The following is a 21,845-nucleotide window of genomic DNA, read 5'->3' on the forward strand; positions in this document are numbered from 1 at the left end:
AGGGTTTAAAGCTAAAAAATACCTCTTCAATACCCGGTATAAAAAAAAGAAAATTACGCGCTCAAAATGTTATGAGTGTAGCTAAATGGGTTTTGATTCAGTTTTGAGTTTAAACACCCCTTCAGCGGGGTTTGAAGGTAAAAAAAAATAGGCCTACCTCTTTAATATTAAAAGCAAAGCAAACCAAACACTCAAAATGTTATGAGTGTAGTCAAAGGGGTTTTGAGTTTACCCCCCCCCCCAAGCGGGGTTTGAAGCTAAAAAATACATCTTCAATTTAAGAAAAAATCAAATTAGACACTCAAAATGCTTTGAGCGTTGCCAAAAGGGGTTTTAAGTTTAAACTCCCCTTCAGAGGGGTTTGATGCTTAAAAAAATACCTCTTCAATATAAAGAAAAAAGCAAATTACACACTAAAATTATTTGAGCGTAGCCAAGATAATTGGGGGTTTTGAGTTTAAATTCCTCTCCTACAGATGGCTTTTTTAAAAGTTTAAAACCCATCCAGATGGTTTTGAGTTTAAAATCCCCCTACAGAGCGCTTTGAGGTCGAAAACCTCTATCTTCATTATTATTCTAAAGCAAACTACAGTTACTAAATTCTATGACCGTAGCTAAATGGGGTTTTGAATTTAAAAAAACAAAACAATCCAGAGATTTTTTAGTTTAAAACCCCCAACAGATGATTTTGACGATAAAACTTCCCCTTTCGATATAAAATCTAAAGCAAACTAGTCACTTAATTCCAAGAGCGTATTCAAGAGAGGTTACACATTTCACCAGTGGCGGGGCTCCATTAATAAAGTGCAGTGAATAGTCATCTGCCAAAATTGAAAAACACTAAATGTGGCTCAACAAAGATAGCTAAGACAGCTCTTATGAGTCAGCTATAGAGATCGGGTCTATATCAAGGAAATCCTATGCCAAACTGGGAGTTGACACCTTAGTAATATTGTGACAGAGCGTCGCATGAGGTTTGCGGGACATGTTCTCCGACAAAATGAATTGCGCAAAAGAAGAGTTGCGATGACATCCTAGTACAACTTGTCGCCACACATTCGTTGAGGTCCTTAGAGCAAGTAGGAAGAGGCTTCAGACATTACGATTGACAGATTTTTGTGGAAACAGCTTGACGGCAAATGTTCCGAACGGCGCGGGAGGGTCTAAGTCAGTAAGAATAGCAGATTAGGTTTTTGAAATAACACTTTTTAATAGCAGGAAAATGCACTCAGAATATGCATTTTGTTGGCTTTCAATACCAGAAATAGTGCTTGGCGGCGGGGCTTCGCCCCGCGCTAGGGGAGCTCTTAGCGCTCCTCCAGATCCCCTTGCTGGCGATGGCTGGGAGTCTACAATTTTTCCACTAACTCCAGGAAGAACCTATTCTAGTGCACAATAAACGTCTTCCGAAAGAATGATGGATCAGAATGTAATAAGGATTATGTACACACACATATATATACATATAAAAAAAAATTCGCGAGGCCCCCCCCCCCCAAAAAAAAAATCCTGGCTAAAAGTGTTGATAAGTGTTTAAACTTTTTATTTTAGACATTTAAATTTAGGCTTAACAAAATATTGGGTCGAAATTGCAAATAAAAATGTGTATTTGGTCGATTTAACCGTTGAGGTTTCGATCATGAAAATGGCTTAGTTATTCTAGGCGTAATCCTATACTGTTGCGCGAGCAATTCTTGTATATATATATATATGTATGTATGTATATAAATTTTATTTCGAAAACGGCTCTAACGATTCTCTTTAAAATTTCAAAGTAGCCTAGGCTATAAATGAGAAAAAAAAAATTCAACTTGTTATGGCCACAAGGGGAAAACTCGAATTCTACCGTTATACTAGTTTGAAAACGTTTCATTATCGAAAAATTAATTTTGGCTGGGATGTTTTATGAATGAAAATTCTCCATGAAGTCAAAGGGAAAAAAATCTTGACATCGCTTAAATTGCGTCACTAGGCTTACAGCAGTACACTAAAAAATTTCTTTGCAAACATTAACAAGTTTTAAAGAATCAATATAGGCCTAATTAAACATTTGCGCACCATCTTATTGTAGATTGTTTTATTATGGAACTATGGAAGAGAAATAATGAAAATAAATTTGCCAATGTATGATTAGTTATTGTGTTTTAAGTGCTTTATAAAGTGTTTACACTTTAATTGCGTAGAACCGTGTAGGTATAGCTTATACTTAGTTGTTATTTGGCTGGTGAGTTATTACCATGTGTTCAAGCTTCGAAGTCTACTGTTCCGTACCAAAACAAAGGAAATGGTCATAACACAGCTTCTGAACGCCTTACTTGCACACGCTGAACATGATATTTCTAGATCGCCGTCAACGACTTTGTGTACCCTACGCTGCCGCCTCTTTTGGTTTAACTATAAACCTCTGTAAAACCCAGCACGAGCTTCTTATAGTCCAACAGTCACGCTGGGCAGAGAAGGTATCCCGTACGGAGGACGAACATAAAGGCAATCTTTTTTAGTGAGCTGAAAGATGGTCGGCGTAAAAGAGATGCCCCAAGGAAACGCTTCTTTAGAATACTAACGCAATGTTTTTAAGACTAAGAAAAAATGTGACATTTTACTTTGTTACAAAGTGCATGTTTTATTCTATAACGCAGATATTTTGCCTCACTTGATGTTTCGTACTAAAGCCATAATGAATATACTAATAGCAATATTAAATGTCTGAACTTAACCATTTGAGAAATCACACTGCAAAGACTTTCAAGCCAATAATAGATCAATAGTTGTACACACTTCAATGTAAAACGACGCGATGCGGGGGACTAAAGAGACTTTCTATCTAATCTACAGGAACAATTACATTTAGAATTAACAGAACACAAAAGCTTAATTCGATCTTTCATTTTCGTAACTTACAAAAATACAAAAATATTCCCAAAATGACTTCGAGTATATATCCTTCCTTGATAAATTATTTTACCGAGCGAGGTTCGGTCACCTGGTACTATAAGTAGTAGCAGGTTAAATTTTCGTATTTTTCCGTCCATTGGCAAACTGGAGAATTGGTGATTATTAGTCAGTCAGTCGTCTGGACTTTGCAGGATGTATAGTAGAAGCCCGGTGACTAAAACATTTTGCAATGGACTAAAATTATATGAGATAAAATGGGTTGTGAACGCATAGTTTTATTGCATACTGAAGTGAGGTGGCTATTGAGAGGAAAAGCACTATAAACACTTGTATAACTTCAATGTGAATGGTCTTTAAAAAAACACTAAATTAATTCTGTTGATATACTCTTAAATACAATTTAAAAAAGATAAACAAGAATGATTTACAAAACACACACAGGCTTTATTCAACTTCGAGCCGACCCCCGGCGTAGCATACGCCTTCTCCCTCTTTTTTTTCTGAGCCGCGCTCTCTGTCGCCGCGAAAGTTACGTGGAATAACTCTAGTCCGACTAGCAGAAATAAAAGAGTTATCTTTCCATGACTTTTTCATCGAGGGTTAGGAAAGTCGGCGTGCGTGCGTCTTGTCCCGCATGGTTGGGCGACGTAGAGAATTATATATACAGGTATTAGATAACGAACAGCAACACATATCCGCTAAGGGGATTAACTCTCACACAACATTACATCAATTTTCAACATCCTTATTTCTCTACAAAAATAACATAATACACCTGATCACATATTCTATAAACAACATTATAACATCTTCACCTATTACAAACAATAATATTACATATATAACTAAAATTCAATGCAATATTTTGTTTTTCATGTTTAGAAAAAAAAAAAGAAAAAACTCGCATAATTAAATAAAACCGCGTGTACATTAAAAATAATACAATGTGACTGATTTTAGCGGGAAAAGTCGCTATTAGTTTTGTGTGGCCTGTCTGTCCGTCCGTCCCGTTTAGATCTTGTAAACTAGAAAAGATAGTGAATATCCAACATCATAATATTTTAGACCATTCAAAGTTATGATGCAACGGTGACTTTTTTCTTTTCTGAAAGCGAAAAATCTATTTTTTTAAATCACTTGTGCAAGTATTTTTTTTAAAAATTACACCACTTTTACAAATATTCGCTATTAATAGTAACAAACACTTGAGGCGACTATTTACCATATTTTTAACACATTTATGCAAACGGTTGTAGATTTTTTGTCAAATATTTTTTTTTTATATTTTTATTGTGGAGGGAGAGTGGCCCTTGAGGGACTGCAGGCACGACATGGCCTAAATTGTGCCGATGTGCCCAAAATCAAAACCAAACCAAACCAAACCATTTTTATTGTTAAATTTTGTAAGTTCTGTTATACAAAATACTACATTTACCACACAAAAAATGCGTACTATTTTTTATAGAGAAAAAATCTCTTTATTATGCATATAAGTCAGACATAATTTAAAACAACAATAATAAGTAGTTTTTTCATATGGTCGCGTAAATAGTACGCACGCTGGTAAACAAATTATGCGGAAATGTTTTATTCTTGAGGAACAAGAGATTGGCCCTTTAAAAAACAATTAGATTAATTAGATATTCATTATAAGACATCAGTTAGGCCAGGCTCACAACTAACTTCACATTCACTTTCATCTATCCTTTGGTCTGCTGGACCGCTGGGGCACCACACATATCTGTTAACCTTTTTTCTCCATTATTTTCTGTCATTTGTCTTTGATAGAATTTCATTTTTATAATATTGAAACCTGCCTTTTTACCTGCCTGGGTGGACCACTTCGGGGGCCGATTTTCAGTTTTTCAGTTTTTGTTTTTACACACACACACACACACACACACACACACACACACACACACACACATACATATATATATATATATATATATATATATATATATATATCATGGGCGTAGCCAGGATTTTTTTTCGGGGAGGGTTTTGGGGGAGGGGGGGGGATTCCCCCCCCGACCTCCCCCCTCCCCCGCGAAAAAAAATATATATATAAATATATATGTGTGTGTGTGTGTGTGTACATGAATATTTATTACATTCTGACCCTTTCGGAAGACGTTTATTGTTTATTGTAGACTCCCTGCCCTTGCTAGCAAGGGGGTCAGGGGGAGTTCACAGCTCTCCCCCAGCGCGGGGCGAAGCCCCGCCGCCGAGCACTTTTTCTGGTATTGAAAGCCAACAAAATGCATATTCTGAGGTATCTACAGTGCATTATCTTGCTATTAAAAAGTTTTATTTCAAAAACCTAATGTGCTATTCTTACTGACTTAAACCCTCTCGCGCCGTTCGGCGCATTTTCCGGCAAGCTGTTTCCGCAACTCTTATTTTGCGTAATTCATTTTGTCGGAAAACATGTCCCGCAAAACCTCATGCGACGCTCTGTCACAACCTTACTAAGGATTCGACTCCCAGTTCGGCATATGATTTCTTTGATTTAGACCCGATCTCTATGACTGACTCCTAAAATCTGTCTTAGCCATCTTTGTTGAGACACATTTAACGATTTTTAATTTCGGCAGAAGACTATTCACACTTAATTAATGGAGACCAAGCCACTGGTAGAAATTTGTAACCTTTCTTGACTACGCTCTTGGAATTACATGCCTGTATTTCGCTTTAGATTTTATATCGAAAAGGAAAGTTTTTTCGTCAAATCATCTGTTGAGGGGTTTTAAACTAAAAAATCTCTGGGTTTTTTGTTTGTTTTGTTTTCCATTCAAAACCCCATTTAGCTACGATCATAGAATTTGGTGACTGTAGTTTGCTTTAAAATAATATTGAAGAGAGAGGTTTTCAACTCTAAACGCTCTGTAGGGGAATTTTAAACTCAAAACCGTCTGGAGGGGTTTTAAACTTTAAAGAAAAAGCCATATGGAGGAGGGGGATTTAAACTCAAAACCCCTTTGGCTACGCTCATAGATTTTATAGTGTGTAATTTGCTTTTTTTTATATTGAAGAGGTACTTTTTAGCTTCAAACCCCAACTGGAAGGGGGAGGGGGGTTAAACTCAAAACCCCTTTGGCTACGCTCATAGAATTTTGAGTGTGTAATTTGCTTTTTTTATATTGAAGATGGGGTTATCGTAAATTTTGGATGGGGTTTTAAAATCAAAATCTTCCTCAACTGTGCTGTTGGAATTTGGGGATTGTTGTTTGCATTTTTCTTGTTTTGTTTTATAGAAGAGGGGGATTTAACTGCAAAAACCTCTGGTAGGGGGTTTAAAATCTAAAAACCCCTGTAGGGGGTTTTAAACTCAAAGCCCCCTGGTAGAGGGATTTGTATCTCAAAACCCCCTGATAGGGGTTTTTAAAATCTCAAAACCCCCTGGTAGGGGGATTTAAACTCAAAACCCCCTGGTAGAGGGTTTTTAACTCAAAACTGCCTCGGCTGTGTTGTGGTAAGTGATGATTTAGTATTAAAATCTCACCTAAAATAAACAAAATGAAAGCAAAAATCAGTCACTTAATTCCGTCCCCCCCCAGGGGGGGATTTCATTTCGGGGGGGGGGGGTTTGAACCCCAAGAACCCCCCCCCTGGCTACGCCCATGATATATATATATATGGCGGGGGGGGGGAGATAAAAAAAATTCTCAAAACCCCACACCCTCCACCCGAAAAAAATAATTCTGTCTACGCCATGCAATGTAGACTTTAGTTAGATCTCAATAAAACCACGTGTACGTTAAAAATAATACAGTGCAGACGTCTAACTGTAAATTGATCACTTCGACATTATCTTTTATGTTTCTTTCTATTTCTATGATAGTCTGTCACTTTGATAAGTCCAAAGAGATAATGCCGTCTGAGCCCACAATCCTATTATCTTCTTTGGTGTTCATGCTTTCTTGCCACAAGGAATGAAGCAAATGGTATATTCTGAAATCAATACTTTATAAAAAATCGATCATTTATCTGAAATCAATATTTACCGTTCTAGTGTTGACGAGTTCAATGTATGGAATCAGAAGAAGAGAAACGTTTAAAATATTCAAGACTTTTCTTTTGCTTTGAAATAAAAAGATTTTTTGTTTTCATGACCATGTACAAAAGAATCTAAATATTTGAAAGGTTCTCTTTTCCGTCGAGTCATCTAAAAATCTGGAACAAAAGAAGAGCAGGGTATTGAAAGAGAGAGACTCAGCGATCAATTTTGTTTTTATTTTGAAGTTTATACTTTGCATTGGAAGATATCAAAAGATATACCAACGAGTGGAATCTTTGTTTAGAGATACGTTTACTGTAGGGACAAGGATAGGTCTGTCATCTTGATTTAACAGAGATACGTTTACTGTAGGGACAAGGATAGGTCTGTCATCTTGATTTAACAGAGATACGTTTACTGTAGGGACAAGGATAGGTCTGTCATCTTGATTTAACAAAGGTCTGAGTTTCTTTGTCGTTTGTTTAGCGGTCAGCTTTTCTTTTTGTTTCAATCTCCAGCGCTTACTTTGAGAATCGATCTTCAACTTTTGTTTTCCCGGATAGAAATGTTACAGATTCTTTTGCTTGTAAGAATTCCGGCCAGTGGTGAGTCAGTGCTGTATTTCTCTAGTGAGAATGTGGCTTCTGTCCAGCAGCTGGCTTGTGAAGACAGAGCAATATTGAGTCATCGTCAATTTAATTAACGATAAGAACTTTGTCAACTATCAGCTTACTTTACCAAAATTAATAGAAAATGAAACCAATTGCAGTGTTTATGCCATCAGTTAATAGAGACATCACTTTATGTTATGTACTGGTTGTTTAAAGATTGAATGAATTTGATGAAATCACTAGAAGACAATGCATTTATGGACAACTTCTTCCCTTTAAACACAAAAAAGCTACAACAAACAAAAAGGCTTGGCGACAGTGTCGAAGAAAAATGAAGCGAGGCAGCTGAAAATTCTCATTTCTTGAATCCAAAGTTTTCGTTTTGGCTTTGACATTTGTACTCCCTTTAAATTGCTGCTTCATCAACAGTGAATATTCAATAATACAGCTTTCCTAGAGCAAGCCTTTGCACCATAGCGACATTAAATATTAAATCCTCAGACTTGCTAAAGCTATGTTTTATCACGCTCACATCTGCAATATTTTGTTTTAACTATCACTGCCTGGTATGGCAATCTGAACATTAATAATAAAAAAAAAATTCATAGAATCCTAAATGCTGCTGGTAAAATCATTGGCAAAAAAAAACAAACCCCATTTGGGCAGGTGAGACAAACATTCACAAAAAAGATAAGAAGATTTTAGAAATAAAAAATCAAATTTGAGACAGGATTTTGTGATTTTACCATCACAAAAGAGATACAAGACACCGATAGCAAAGACAAACAGACACAAAAACTCTTTTGTTCCCCTGGCAATCAAATCATTAAATAGATACTATCTGATATACACTTTTTGCATGTAAATTATGAGTGAGTCTGGTGTAAATGTATATTTTGGCTTTATATAATTATAAAGTTTTGTTTGGTGAAATCATAGACTATATTTATATATAGTCTATGGGTGAAATGCACAAATTTTAAGACAAATTTGCTTGTGGATAATAAAGATTATTATTATTATTAATAGTAGTAGTATGTTTGAGAATTATTATTATTATTATTATAAAAGAACGAGTATTCATTCTCTGGCGAAGCCATGGTCGAATTTCGTTAAAGGAAAACAAAATTCATCGTAGTCCCTTTATCAGTTTCCATCGAGGAATTTTCTGGTGATGTGGCAGGTCTGCAGAAGTACCGCCCTCTGACAGGCAACGAGAATGTTCCTAGGAATGCCAAGGCCTTGAAGGTATCTGTAAGGTCAGTTGTTATTATCCCCTCGGTTGATATGTCAATGGGGTATATTGTTGTCTTAGATAATTTCCAGAAACGCTTAATCTCCAAGCCAAGGTTCCCATATTTTCGTTGTTTTTTCCAGCTCAGTTTTTTTTTAAATATGAGATAGTGGCACAGCGATGTCAATAATTGGTAGCGGCCTTTTCTTTTTTATCGATGAGCAGCAAATCAGGGCGATTAAAATCTATCGTTTTGTCAGAAAAAATAGGCCTATCCCAGTACAGTAGATGATCCGTAGACTCGAGAACCTCTTGTGGTGAGTATTTGTAATATGAAGGAGTATCCTTACCGATCAAATTGTGTGTCAAAGCCAGGTGTTGGCGTATTAGCTTTGCAACTTGATTATGGCGACCTAGGATGCCAGATTCCGATAGGGCTGAACACCCCGCCATAATGTGTTCAATGGACTCACCCACATTTCCACATTTTCGGCATTTGTCGACAACATTGAGTTTTAGGATATGCTTCTCGTATTTTTTTTCCTAATTACTCTGTCCTGTATTGCTGTGACAAAGCCTTCAGTTTCAGGGTAGAGATGACCTGCTTTTAGCCATGCTAAGGAAGCAGCCTTGTCAATGTTGTCCCCATCTAATAAAGCCGGTAATTTTCCGTGGAGTGATTTTTCTTCCCATTGGCGAATCTCCAAACCGACATTATTATTATTATTAAAGGCGACAAATCGAGTCATGGATTTATCAAAGAAATAAAAGCGCAACAGAAACAATTTAGTAACAGGCTTGGCGTCAACAACAGATTGAACAAAATGACCACAATTGAAGAGAAAAATGAAAAAAAAAATGGACAAATCGACCCATTCAGATATGATAAAATGCTAGACGACCCGAGCAGCTTGTTAGTCTTTGTTCAAGTCCATAAAGATTTTTCCATCTACAGCCTGGTAAACTTGAACTAGGACCAACAAGACTCACTTCATATATATGTATATCAACGGCGAAGATAGGATTTTTCTCGGGGGGGGGGGGGGGGGTAAAATTGTCAGTTCTTTTTCTTTACATATATATTTACAAACTTGAAATATGCGTTTTCTTTCTTCAATATCTTACCAACAACAAATGTGCAGGTCAAATAATCTCATTCGATGTTCACTGAAATTCATGAATGTGGCCCAGTGACTGAAGGGAAACAAAACAAAGTGTAGAATATTTGTATTACACAAATAACAAACTAGTGTTTAAGAGGGAAGACATATTTAATGATATTAGGAACTCCATTTATTACGTAAACACAAGCGGTGTTGCACTGACGCGCTAGTGTGCAAATGTACATATAATACTATTATGTTACATCTCTCTTCTTTAATTCAGAAAATCTATTTATCAGAATAACTAACAAACTAGTCAACTAAAAAGTCAATTCACAAACCAAGTCTTCCCTCTTAAACACTAGTTTTTATTTGTGTAACACGAATATTCTACACAAAGGGTATACGCTCATGTGGTAACAGTAGTTTTGGTTTAATTTTTTTGTGTGGGAGTTCAGCCTCACTCACTCTGTATTCCGGGTCTAGGTGACATTAGTTAAATTTAGTTAACTTGTCCATGTTTTTATTGACCTCAAGAAAGCTTTCGACCGAGTATGGCAACAATGAAAAATACAATGTAAAAGAAAACATAATAAAAGTCAACCAAAAAACCTCCACAAGAATACTACTAGTGCAGTGTACTTCAGCAACAACATTGGAGACTGGTTTAAAACAACAGTTGAAGTGAGACAAGAGGCTGATTACTTTCAACAACTCTTTTCAATATCTTCCTTGGAAGGATAATGGAATATGATATATATATATATATATATATATATATATATATATATATATATATATATATATAATCAATAGAAAACTAAATCCAACCTAAAACAAATAATCAAAGTGTTTGGGAAACACTGAGATAGACCAAAGTTTACTTTGTATCCAGATAAAACATGCAGTAGTTGCTTTTAGTTTCATTTCATTGTATAAGTAATTAGACGTCTATATATCTATCTATCTATCTATCTATCTATCTATCTATCTATCTATCTATCTATCTATCTATCTATCTATCTATCTATCTATCTATCTATCTATCTATCTACTTAATTCTGTCTTACTGCAGTTTCGTTATGGACAATATCGACCTGTCGCATCAACTATATTTACTCTGTAAGTATTGAAATTTCACAAAGATATCGATATTCTCCCAGGTCGAATACGATTGATGTGTCCGCTTGAAGAAATCAATAAACTGCCATTACCCGCATCAACATTGGATGTTTCCGTCCATAACTGGTGATCAATGAGCTCGCAGCGTCCTCAGTCAACTCTAGTAGGCCATAGGTGAGGTCTCACCTACAGGGTACTTGATATTAACGTCACTGTAGGGATTATTGAACAGTGATGTTGAGACTATGTTTTGTTCTCTAGAGCAATACATTCTGAAGTGAGATTTGGCCGCCCAACAAGTATTTATAAAGTTGATGTACACCAGTTCCAACTTCATCTGTTTTTTTTTTTTGTAGTTTGTGACTAGCTAGAATGACTCCAAGTTTCAAGTCACGTATCAGACTGGTTCAATTGTTCGTTTTGGCTTCACTACTTTATCAAGGTAGTCTTTTTAAAATCTTTGTTAAAAGCTTTGTTAAATTTCATGCTTTTTGTCACTTTAATCGGATGTTGCGAAAGAAAATGACAATTGCTAGTATTAGAAAACTTATTCTTTTTAAGACAAATATTTACGTTTCGAAAAAGAAACAACTTTTATTTACCCAAAAGACTCTGTTTCTTGACCATAAGAGGCATATAGTTTACTTCAAATTATTTATTAGGTAATGTTTCAAATAGTTCTGTACAAAAAGGCTTGTATATTTATTTTGTTTAATTTAGTTTATTAGATCTATATATTACAAAAAAAATGTGTGTGTCACATATCGCTAAGGAGAATAGACACTGTTGTACCAGTAACTAGCGGGATCTAGGGAACGTGCAATGGAATGTTATCAGAGACAGAGGATCTTAAAATTATGTCTTTGATTGTTTATTGAAACTTGGTTTTGCCTATTGCATTTCTCAATAGTTTCCTCTTATTTGAATCTGATCTCAGGAGGCCCAATTAAAACTTACATGTATATATCTATATCTTATTTGAATCTGATCTCAGGAGGCTTATGTGTCAATGAAAACTTACATGTATATATATCTATATCTTATTTGAATCTGATCTCAGGAGGCCTATGTGTCAATGAAAACTTACATGTATATATATCTATATCTTATTTGAATCTGATCTCAGGAGGCCTATGTGTCAATGAAAACTTACATGTATATATATCTATATCTTATTTGAATATGATATCAGGAGGCCTATGTGTCAATGAAAACTTACATGTATATATATCTATATCTTATTTGAATCTGATCTCAGGAGGCCTATGTGTCAATGAAAACTTACATGTATATATATCTATATCTTATTTGAATCTGATCTCAGGAGGCCTATGTGTCAATGAAAACTTACATGTATATATATCTATATCTTATTTGAATCTGATCTCAGGAGGCCTATGTGTCAATGAAAACTTACATGTATATATCTATATCTTTTCTTAATGGCAGCTTGTGAGGTTGGAAGTAGGTAAGTAGACATTGAATCCTTTCAACATGAACGAAATGGCAGTGCGTTTGTTTGAAGAGATGTTTGCAATTTTGAGTTTAGTTTCAAAATGTAACTTACATTGGTGAATAAGAACAGTTTGTCTATAATTCGTGATCTTTATTAATAGGTTGTTGTTTTTTTTCAAGAAAAACGAACACTTATTGGAGATGTGTTTTTCTTTCACAATTGATTTCTTCTTGAACATTAATCAATGTTCACGTTATTATTTTTTATTATTATTATTATTATGTTAGAAATGAATGAGTAGTCATTCTCTGGCGCTGCCAGGGTTATTATTATTATTATTATGTTACAAATTCATTGTAGTCCCTTTATCAGTTTCCACTGATACATATATAATTCTCTTCATGGCTCAAGAATTTTGGACAGCAAGTAATGGAAAGATCACTCTTTTATTTCTGCAAGTCTGACTGACTAGAGTTACCCCACGTAATTTTAGAGGCGAAAAAAAAAAGAGGGGGGGGGAGAACAAGTAGTATTCACCCGTCACTAAATAGCAGGGCCGGACTTAACAATTGAGGGGCCCAATGCGAAACGGATTTCGCGGAGCCCAGTTTGGGTAGGGATAATAAGTGAAAATTAAGAGTTTGTATTAGAAAATAAATTCATCTTTGCATTTTATTCATTCTTTTCTACGCACAGAATTACTACACCATCCTTGCGTGTAGCGAAGTCATACAGTATATCATAAGAATTCTGTTTCTTACATAGATCATGCTCAGTAGCAAGAATTACCAAATGTTTCAAGAGAATTGCTGACATCAAGTAATTCTTCATTAGTTTGAGGCGCGATAAGCTTCTTTCACCAGATTACACAATTACTGGTATTGCATAATGCCGTTTTTTTTATCGCGCGTAGGATTGGCGTTTTCCATATGGAATGACACCCCAAAATGACAATTTTTGTCTATATATTTCAGGAGATTTGTATGAATTTCAAAAGATTTTAATAATTTCCGGATATTTCCAGGACTTTTTCGTATATTTTGCAATTTCAGGAGATTTCCAGGAGCTCCTGGTAAATTGACAGGAGGCCACGGGAAATCTGTTATAAGTTATAAAATGGTTTAATTTAATAATTTATACACCTAGAATTAGCGCGGGTCCTATGAAAGTGCAGAGCCCACTGCGGTCGCATAGATTGCAGTGGCCTAAGGCCGGCACTGCAAAATAGCGGCGTATGTTACGCCGCCGATAGACTAGTTATTATTATTATTATTATCAGCATGAGCACATCGACCTATCCGAGTTGAGATATAAAATACTTTTATAACTTATGATTCCGGTAACCGGTATTTTAGCCTAATTGTATTGTATTTCAAATCTGTCGCATCTAGAGCTTGATCCACCGATATAGGGGCCTATAGGAAATATTATTTAAAATAAAATAAGTGCGCTATGAACCACAACTTGTATAGAGTTAGATGATTCATGGGTCCGGGATCATTTATTATATATTAACTTTCAATATGCGCATATTGTGTCTTTTGAAATAATTTTAGGGTATAATAAATAATAAATATGTTAAGTATCTTTCTATATGTGTGAACATTATTAAAAGCTTTTGTAAAGCTATTTTAAAAATAAAATATTTGTTGGGAGTCTGAGTTACCATCTTTCAGAATAAAAATTTCAAATATAAAAAAAAGGTTTTATTTTTATAGATCTTTCCATCTGTCTTGGAACACAAATCTCTTATTGTTTAATGTGTGTTTCTCTCTCTGTCAGTGATTGTGTCCATGGCATTGGGTTGCCTGATGGTACCTGTGACTGTTACTCTTGTTGGAAGGGCAAGTCTTGTGACCAGTATGGTAAGCATCAGATTTGTTTCCTCGTACAACAGAGCAATCTTCACTTTGTTTACATTTTGATTTTTAAAGATTTACATTGTTTTAAGTAACAAGATTACAAAGACAGTTTGTGTGGAAACGCAAACTCAAAATCGGCCCCCGAAGTGGTCCACCCAGGCAGGATTCAATATTTTCAGAAAGAACATCCAAATGAAATTATATCAAAGACAAATGAGAGATAAGAATGGAGAAAGAAGGTTGACAGATCTTGTGTAGTGCCCCAACGGTACAGCGGATCAAAGGATAGGTGCAAGTGAATGCAAAGTTAGATGTGAACCTGGCCTAACTAGTTCCCCTTTCAGACCTTGTGGTCTATAGGGCAGATGATGTAAAGTTCTTCTGTTTTTGTGGCCTACGGTTAACGAGGGTGTCATGTAGCCAGCACAACGACCAACCGCCTTTATTTTTCCCCAACTAATATCAGGTACTCATTGGAGCTGGGTGGACTCAAAGGCGCCTAAGGATTCCGAAGTTGAAAATCCCAGTCTTCACCAGGATTCGAACCCGGGGACCCCGGTTCAGAAGCCAAGCGCTTTACCGCTCAGCTACCGCGCCTCTCCTGGCCTAACTGAAGTCTTATAATTGATGTTATTGTTTTGAAAAGGCTCAATCTCTTCTTCGAATTCTCAAAGAGAAAATGACGCGGTGTAGTGAAAGTTCACGAAAATGAAGTTTACAAGATTACTATTCGTTTTAATTTAGGTCTAACTTATAATGCATACTAAATAGCTTTTTCTCTTTAAAAAACTGCTTGCATAACTGATTTTTAAAAATTAGATTTTTCGCTTTCAGAAAAAAAAAGTAGACGTTGCATCAGAACTTTGAATGTTCTAAAATATTGTGATGTCGGATTTTCAATATCTTTTCTAGTTTACGAGATCTAAACGGGACGGACGGACAGACGGACAGATATTTCGCACAAAACTAATAGCGTCTTTTCCCCTTTCGGGGGCCGCTAATAAAATTCATAAACAAATAAAAAGAAGAGAAAGCGTTCTGGGGAAATGTGAGATAAGGTAATCTTCAGAAAAACGTAAGAAGTTCAAAAGACTGAGAAAGATTTTAAAACTACATAGTCCTATAAAACAAAACAAAAATCACTTCGCATTACAAGATACACAGAGGCTATCAGTTAAATGCTTACAACAGTAAGATGTGCACTAAAATGATCCTAGACCTTTTCAAATACCTAGGTTCTAAACACTTTCTAGTTTATTTACACCAAAAGCCAGCTATTTATATATATTCGCTATAGATACGAATCTCAAACATCATATATAGGCAATATAATGTATTCAGGACTGTGTACTAGAACAAGCTATTTCAATGATTAGAACAGAAACGATCTTGCTGGAATTAGGTCTATTTTATTCAGCCTTCGAAACGTATTAGATGGTCATGAAAGTGCTTAGTTGTTCCAAGTACATAGTAAGGAATAATGAGGTAGATTTCTTATTTTTAAAAATCGCCCTTAACTGGAAAAAATGAGTGACAAAGATAGGGCTTTGACTTTTATGTAGAGAGAGAGAGCAATCACTGTTACAGCAAAATAATAAAAACAAGAAAACATTAAAGATACAATAAGACAATACCTCCTGTATACAACTTATAGATCGATTATTTTGCGCTTAATAACTAATGAATCTGAGATTTAAAATAATGGAACTTTTTTACTCAGCCCCCCCCCCATCCCCAAAAGAAGTAATCCTAGTTAAGCGAACGTATTGCTCTACTAGACTTATAATATCCCAATGATTGTCCTTTAGATCTAGATTTAGAAGACGTTGCGCCATATTTTCCTGAGCATTATTTATTAAGAACTTTAATAAAGAATGCGGAAATACCCAAAGACATTTTGTCCGTTCAAGATAAATATTTCCTAGTTCTCTAGTCAAATTTAAATTTATTTCTTTTTATACTATGACCATGTGACAAATAATGACGGTTGCACTAGAGTTGTGGCCAACAAGCAAGTCATTTGTGTCCACAATGATATACAGCATTTTTTAAATTTCTAGGAAAATCAGAATCGTTTTCGAGAACCGTGTACAGGTTGCATGAAGGTATAAGTTGAATAGAGGCATTGTAATTTCTTTGTGCTACTAGCGAAAGAGCTTAGAAATTGAATTCTGGAGAAAGTGAGAACAAAATGATGACGTTGTTGTTGTTATAAATAGACATCTTTCAAGACTTGACTATTCAGTACACAGAACATACCATTGCAGTTAGTCTTCATACATCCAATGAAGTTCATCAGTTCATCAAGACTTCGATTAGTAGGAGACATTAGGAGACATTAGTATTGATGAGTTAGTTAAGGCGTTGTGACATTCCTGATTAGAGAGAGAGAGAGAGAGAGAGAGAGAGAAAGAGAAGATATATATAAATATATATAGTTGTAACATACATGATTTCTCTCACTCTCTCTCTTTCTCTCTCTCTCTCTCTAAGCATGAATGTTACATGGTAATACAAAATCACTTTATTATCATACTTTTAAATAAGATTTCATATTCGCTTCTGGCTCCAGTGGACGTGTAATGCTTTTTTCCTATTCATGATACAGTTTGTAAGAAGAGGAAGCACTCACACTTTTGATTTTTTAGTGATACAAAAAGTGCATACACAATTATTATCTACTTAAAATTTGTAAACGTTTCAACTTTCACTATCACGATGGCCAGATAATCCAAAATGCTAGCTTTTAAAAAAATTGTCTAAATTATAAAAGTCCTTTATTATTAACTCTTTCTCTCCTAACTGACGATACCAACGTTGATTCCACAAGAATGTGGTAAATAATTACGGAGAGAAAGAGTTAAACAATATCGCATTCAAAATGATTTGGTTCAACCGATTGATTCTGAACAAAATTAGTGAGCGTGGGGGCTAAGTGATCAAATGCTTTGATTCCGAAACGGGCTGAAATCTCGGTGAAAACTGGCTTATGAATTTCAGGTTTTTGGGTTCCCCCTGATTGGTATCTCACTAAAGTTGGGGAAAGTAAAGGTGGTTGGTCGTTGCACTGACCTAATGACACCCTCGTTAACCTTCAACTATAGAAACAGGTGACATTTATATCATTTGCCCCAGAGGTCGCAAGGTCTGAAATGTACTTTTACAATTTTTTAGTTCTACTATTGAAATAATGAGCAATCAAGATCCTTTAAGGAGGAGCGGTGGCTGAGCGGTAAAGCGCTTGGCTTCCAAACCGGGATCCGGGGTTCGAATTGAATTTCGCTGAAGACAAGGATCTTTAATTTCGGGATCTTCGGGCGCCTCGGTGTCCACCAAGCTCTAATGGCTACCTGACATTAGTTGGTGAAAAGTTAGGCGGTTGCTCGCTGTGCTGGCCATATGACACCCTCGTTAACCGTAGGCCACAGAAACAAATGACCTTTACATCATCTGCTCTATAGACCACAAGGTCTGAAAGGGGAACTTTAAGATCCTTTCAAGCATTTTAGTAACATAAAATGCGTTATTTTAAAAATGATTTAAACGTATGCCCATTTCAAAATGTACATATTCTACATTTGAAAGGCCAAAAGTTTAAACACATGTACACATTAAACACCACAAATCTGTTTTCAGATTTGTTAGTGAAGAATAGCAACGAATATCTTTGTTTCCTTAGTTGTTTCTAGATGGCGATGATAAAACTGATATTCCATAGCATGATAGTACTTATAGTTTTTTGTTATATGAACCTGACAAACAGACAGTAAAGACAGATGTACAATAGACTGATTTTTACTGCTTAGCTTAAAGTGTTGTTGTTTTTTTCAAAGTCAAGGAAAAGTAACAAGAATATTGAAATGGGCAGATTCAAAAGTCACATCATAATACAACCATTTAATAATAATTCAAAATAACAGGGTTATTTATTTCTAATAATAATAATAATAAAACAGACACACGCATTCAAAGTCTTGCGACCAGTTTTAAGTTAAAGATATCAAAATAGATTCTGTAATATATTATGTATAGATGGCGGCTATGTTACCTAAAAAGAAAAAAAGGATAAACTCAATTTTAATTCCATCTCTAAAACCTCGTGTTACCCGAACATGTGCCAAACCCAACAGATACCAATACACAGAGATCTAATTTTAATCATCAATGGGAGATATTTCTCCCTGGAAACAAAAGATATCGATTTTAGCATACACACAAACATTGAGACCGAAACTCCAAAGTACAGTCACCAGTAGGATATTTTATGTTAAATCGATCAAGTTTAACAGATCAATAATATTTGTTTCCTTAATAACCTGACATGCACAATCAAACAAACAGAATTTCCAGTCACTGAAATCATGATTTGTGTTTGTCCTTTTACCAAATCGCTGATGTTTAAAGTGTAGAGACAGAAGACAATGCTCAGTAGTCTCAGTATTGTTTACTTGACTTATAACTCAAAAACACGAGCCTTCATGCATACATACACACATGCATACATACACACATACATATATATACTCATACATACATATACTCATACATGCATACATACAATGATGATACATGCATACATACAGCTATTTAGGCATCTGGAAAGAAAAATGGAAATATCAGACTGTTGTTAAAACGTCTCTTCGGCTGCAATTTCCTTTAAGATTCTAACACGAGTCTCTTTCATATCCTGCCAAAAGTCACGTGACAATGTTTGGTTGATTTAAAACCTAGTTCTGAACACTTCCCCACACATGCTCTTAGCTCCTGTATCCCCGATAGCCCAGGGTTGCAGCGTTGAAGCTATATATTGTTTTTCTTAGCCGAAACCCCCAATTTTTTTTTAAACTTTCAGTAGAACGGCTCTAACGCCTCCCATCCCTTTTCCAAATTTAATTCCCCTTGAATAATCATTAATGGATTAAGAAAGAATTTGTACCTTAGAAAATCCTTTAAAATTTAACCTTGTTAGAATGCATTTTCTTAAATTTTTACATTTTAACAACTTGTTTAAATAGTTTAATCATATCTACATGAAACTAATAGTAAACATTGCCAAGAAATGTAGACAGTACAGTGCTGATTTTTTAAAATTTGTCCGCATTCCTTCGTGTCGAAAAAGTAGCCTAATTGCCTCTGTGTCTTTATGCAACAAAATTTAAATAATGGCGCTAAGCTAAAACATCATTTGAACAGTGCCACCATGATAATTAGATTTGAAATACTTTCGAACAGTGGCGTCACTAGGGTGGATGTCAACCGGTGCCGTCAACTCAGGGTGTCACCCCCCCCCCCCTTTCAAAAAATATTGGGTATATTTTGTTTGTTTGTTGAGCCTAAATACACATACTTTATTATTAAATACATTAATTGATTGTTAAACAACTATAAAATGAGTGTCAATTGAATTTTAAAATGTAGTTGTTTCACTATATCTATTGTTCAATTTTGCAAAAAACCTAAAGTTAATTACAATGTTGTTTTTTTCTTTTCTGGTTTTCAAAATTTAAAAACGTATCATCACTTCAAAATAATGTTTTTAACGATTTCTTTAAATTTGCCCGTTGTGAAAGTGTCGTCTGTTCCTTTGTCGAACGTGTTATGCTTTTGGTAAATAAAAAGCTGAATTAGCCACCACTTTGTCAATAGTTTAAAGGTAGGCCTACTCTTATGTATCTTTGGCCTTCTAGTAGGCTACACCTTTCCCGCAAAAAAAGCAAAGATAGGTAAAATAAAAAAAAACATCTGGCAATAGAGCTTAACCTGCACATCCAAGGGCTTTAATGTTAGAACGAAGAAAAAAGGATTTCCATTGTACCCAAAAATTTAAGGAAAAAAGCATTTCCACATAGATTAAGTGAATATTATACACATCTATTAAATAGCTTTTCTGTTGCTTCTTAAAATTTCCTCCATGGCTCCAGACATTGAAGCTGCATTACTTTATCCCTGAGCTAGACATATCCTAACTTCAAGCTCACTCCTTTCTAGACATTCTGAGATATTAAGTACATCTCATCACCTTTTTTCTCCCTTAAAATGTAAAAAACTTATGAATCGGATCAGTGTGTACTATGTTAGGTGCGCTTCCAAATAAAATACAAAGGTGCTTATAGTCATTCTGACTCTTCTACGTGGTTTTCTGAAACATTTGTAAACTTTCAACATTCTAGATACACTTTCAATTTTGGGTCTTATTCGCACATTTACTTTATCTTATGGAAATTCTATATTCAATAAAGACTCGTCGTTAATATGGCCACGAAATATCAAATATTCTGCTTTTATAGAAACAGTCCTTGCAATACATCCTTCCATTGTTTTTCTTCTTTACACCAATCTTAGCAGCGACTTCATTGTCAACTGAATTAGTAGCCTGAGGCCGTTGTTTTCCAATTTTCTATCCTGATAACTATTCTTCATAGTCTTTTGATATTCCAATTTCGGACTTTTATTTCCCCTTCCCCTTATTAAATAAAGTAACCAATTTAGTATTGTTGTAACTCTAGGGTAGGCACTCAACGTAAGGCAGGCAACTCAACACAGTTTAACAGGAAATAAATAGATGTATTTATTCACTAGGACAAACACATAACATCCTTCAGCTTCCTCAGAGTCTTGCTACTAATTTACCAGTCCTTTAGACAGCAACCCGAATGTGGACCAACGACAGCCTTCCCCGCTTCGCTCCAGGTCCCTTCTACAACCTTATGGCAGCACCAAAAGCTGGCTTCTTAGTTTCCAAAAATTCAGACTCTTCACGATCCCTGGTGCACTGTTATTCTCTCTATCCTAGTCTTCCTGTTTACGTTCACTAGTGCGCACCTCAAGCACTGGTGCAAGGCAGGATTACAACAGTATTTTATTTCTATAGAATTAGTTGAAAATAGTTGACAACAAAAAATATACAATTTCTTGCTATTAAGTGACTAAATCATTCCCAACAGGAAGCATCAGAACCATTCTTTTAACAACTAGCGTACTTTTCCTTTTGCTCGGGATAATATTTTTTGCGCAATTCATGGGAAATTGACAAAATGGTTAATATCTTGGTAAAATATTGAAGTCTATATCATTCGACCGATTCATCTTGGCAAAAGCTTCTTTTACATTCAACATCTGAAATAACATCATCATCTTCAGAAATCTCAATTGTCACTTATTTACTTTCAAATTCTACCAAATTTACATTGCATGTGAGATTTCAATGATATTTTATGCCTGAAGAATGGCGTCATTAGTTAAACAGTGACTATTGGCTGGCATTATTATATTACGATATTAGCTACTATTTCAAAAGATTCGATGAAAACATTGTTAAAAATCAAAGTAATGTTTATATACATGCAGCTAATATACAGCTGAAAGTGAGGTTTCATATCTGGTTTTGATATAAAGTGTGATGTAACATTTTGGACATTTTGTAGAGTTTCATTAAAAAATAAAATATGTTTAGCCGAAATATTAAAAAACAATGAATAGATCTATTTATTAACTGTGAATAATATGTTCCAATATTTAGCCACTATCACTTTTTTAAATTGTCAGTTATTCCAAAAGTGCAT

The 21,845-nt window shown here is 35.2% G+C and overlaps 1 protein-coding gene across 2 annotated transcripts in view; it reads left to right on the forward strand.

Annotated features, from left to right (window-relative positions):
• Positions 1 to 9,031: 9,031 nt before the first annotated feature.
• LOC106075275 (uncharacterized) overlaps positions 9,032 to 21,845 on the forward strand; it is a 98,651-nt gene continuing 85,837 nt past the window's right edge. The window contains exons 1-4 of one of the 2 annotated variants that reach the window (XM_056026952.1): positions 9,032 to 9,057; positions 11,322 to 11,407; positions 12,415 to 12,433; positions 14,204 to 14,286. In XM_056026952.1, coding sequence (XP_055882927.1) covers positions 11,338 to 11,407; positions 12,415 to 12,433; positions 14,204 to 14,286 — 172 coding nt within the window. In that variant the 5' untranslated portion in view covers positions 9,032 to 9,057; positions 11,322 to 11,337. Of the gene's footprint in view, positions 9,058 to 11,094; positions 11,408 to 12,414; positions 12,434 to 14,203; positions 14,287 to 21,845 lie in introns of those variants that run through there. The other variant, XM_056026951.1, reaches the window with a different exon arrangement.

Source organism: Biomphalaria glabrata, chromosome 4, assembly GCF_947242115.1.
Source record: "Biomphalaria glabrata chromosome 4, xgBioGlab47.1, whole genome shotgun sequence".
Lineage (NCBI taxonomy): Eukaryota > Metazoa > Mollusca > Gastropoda > Planorbidae > Biomphalaria > Biomphalaria glabrata.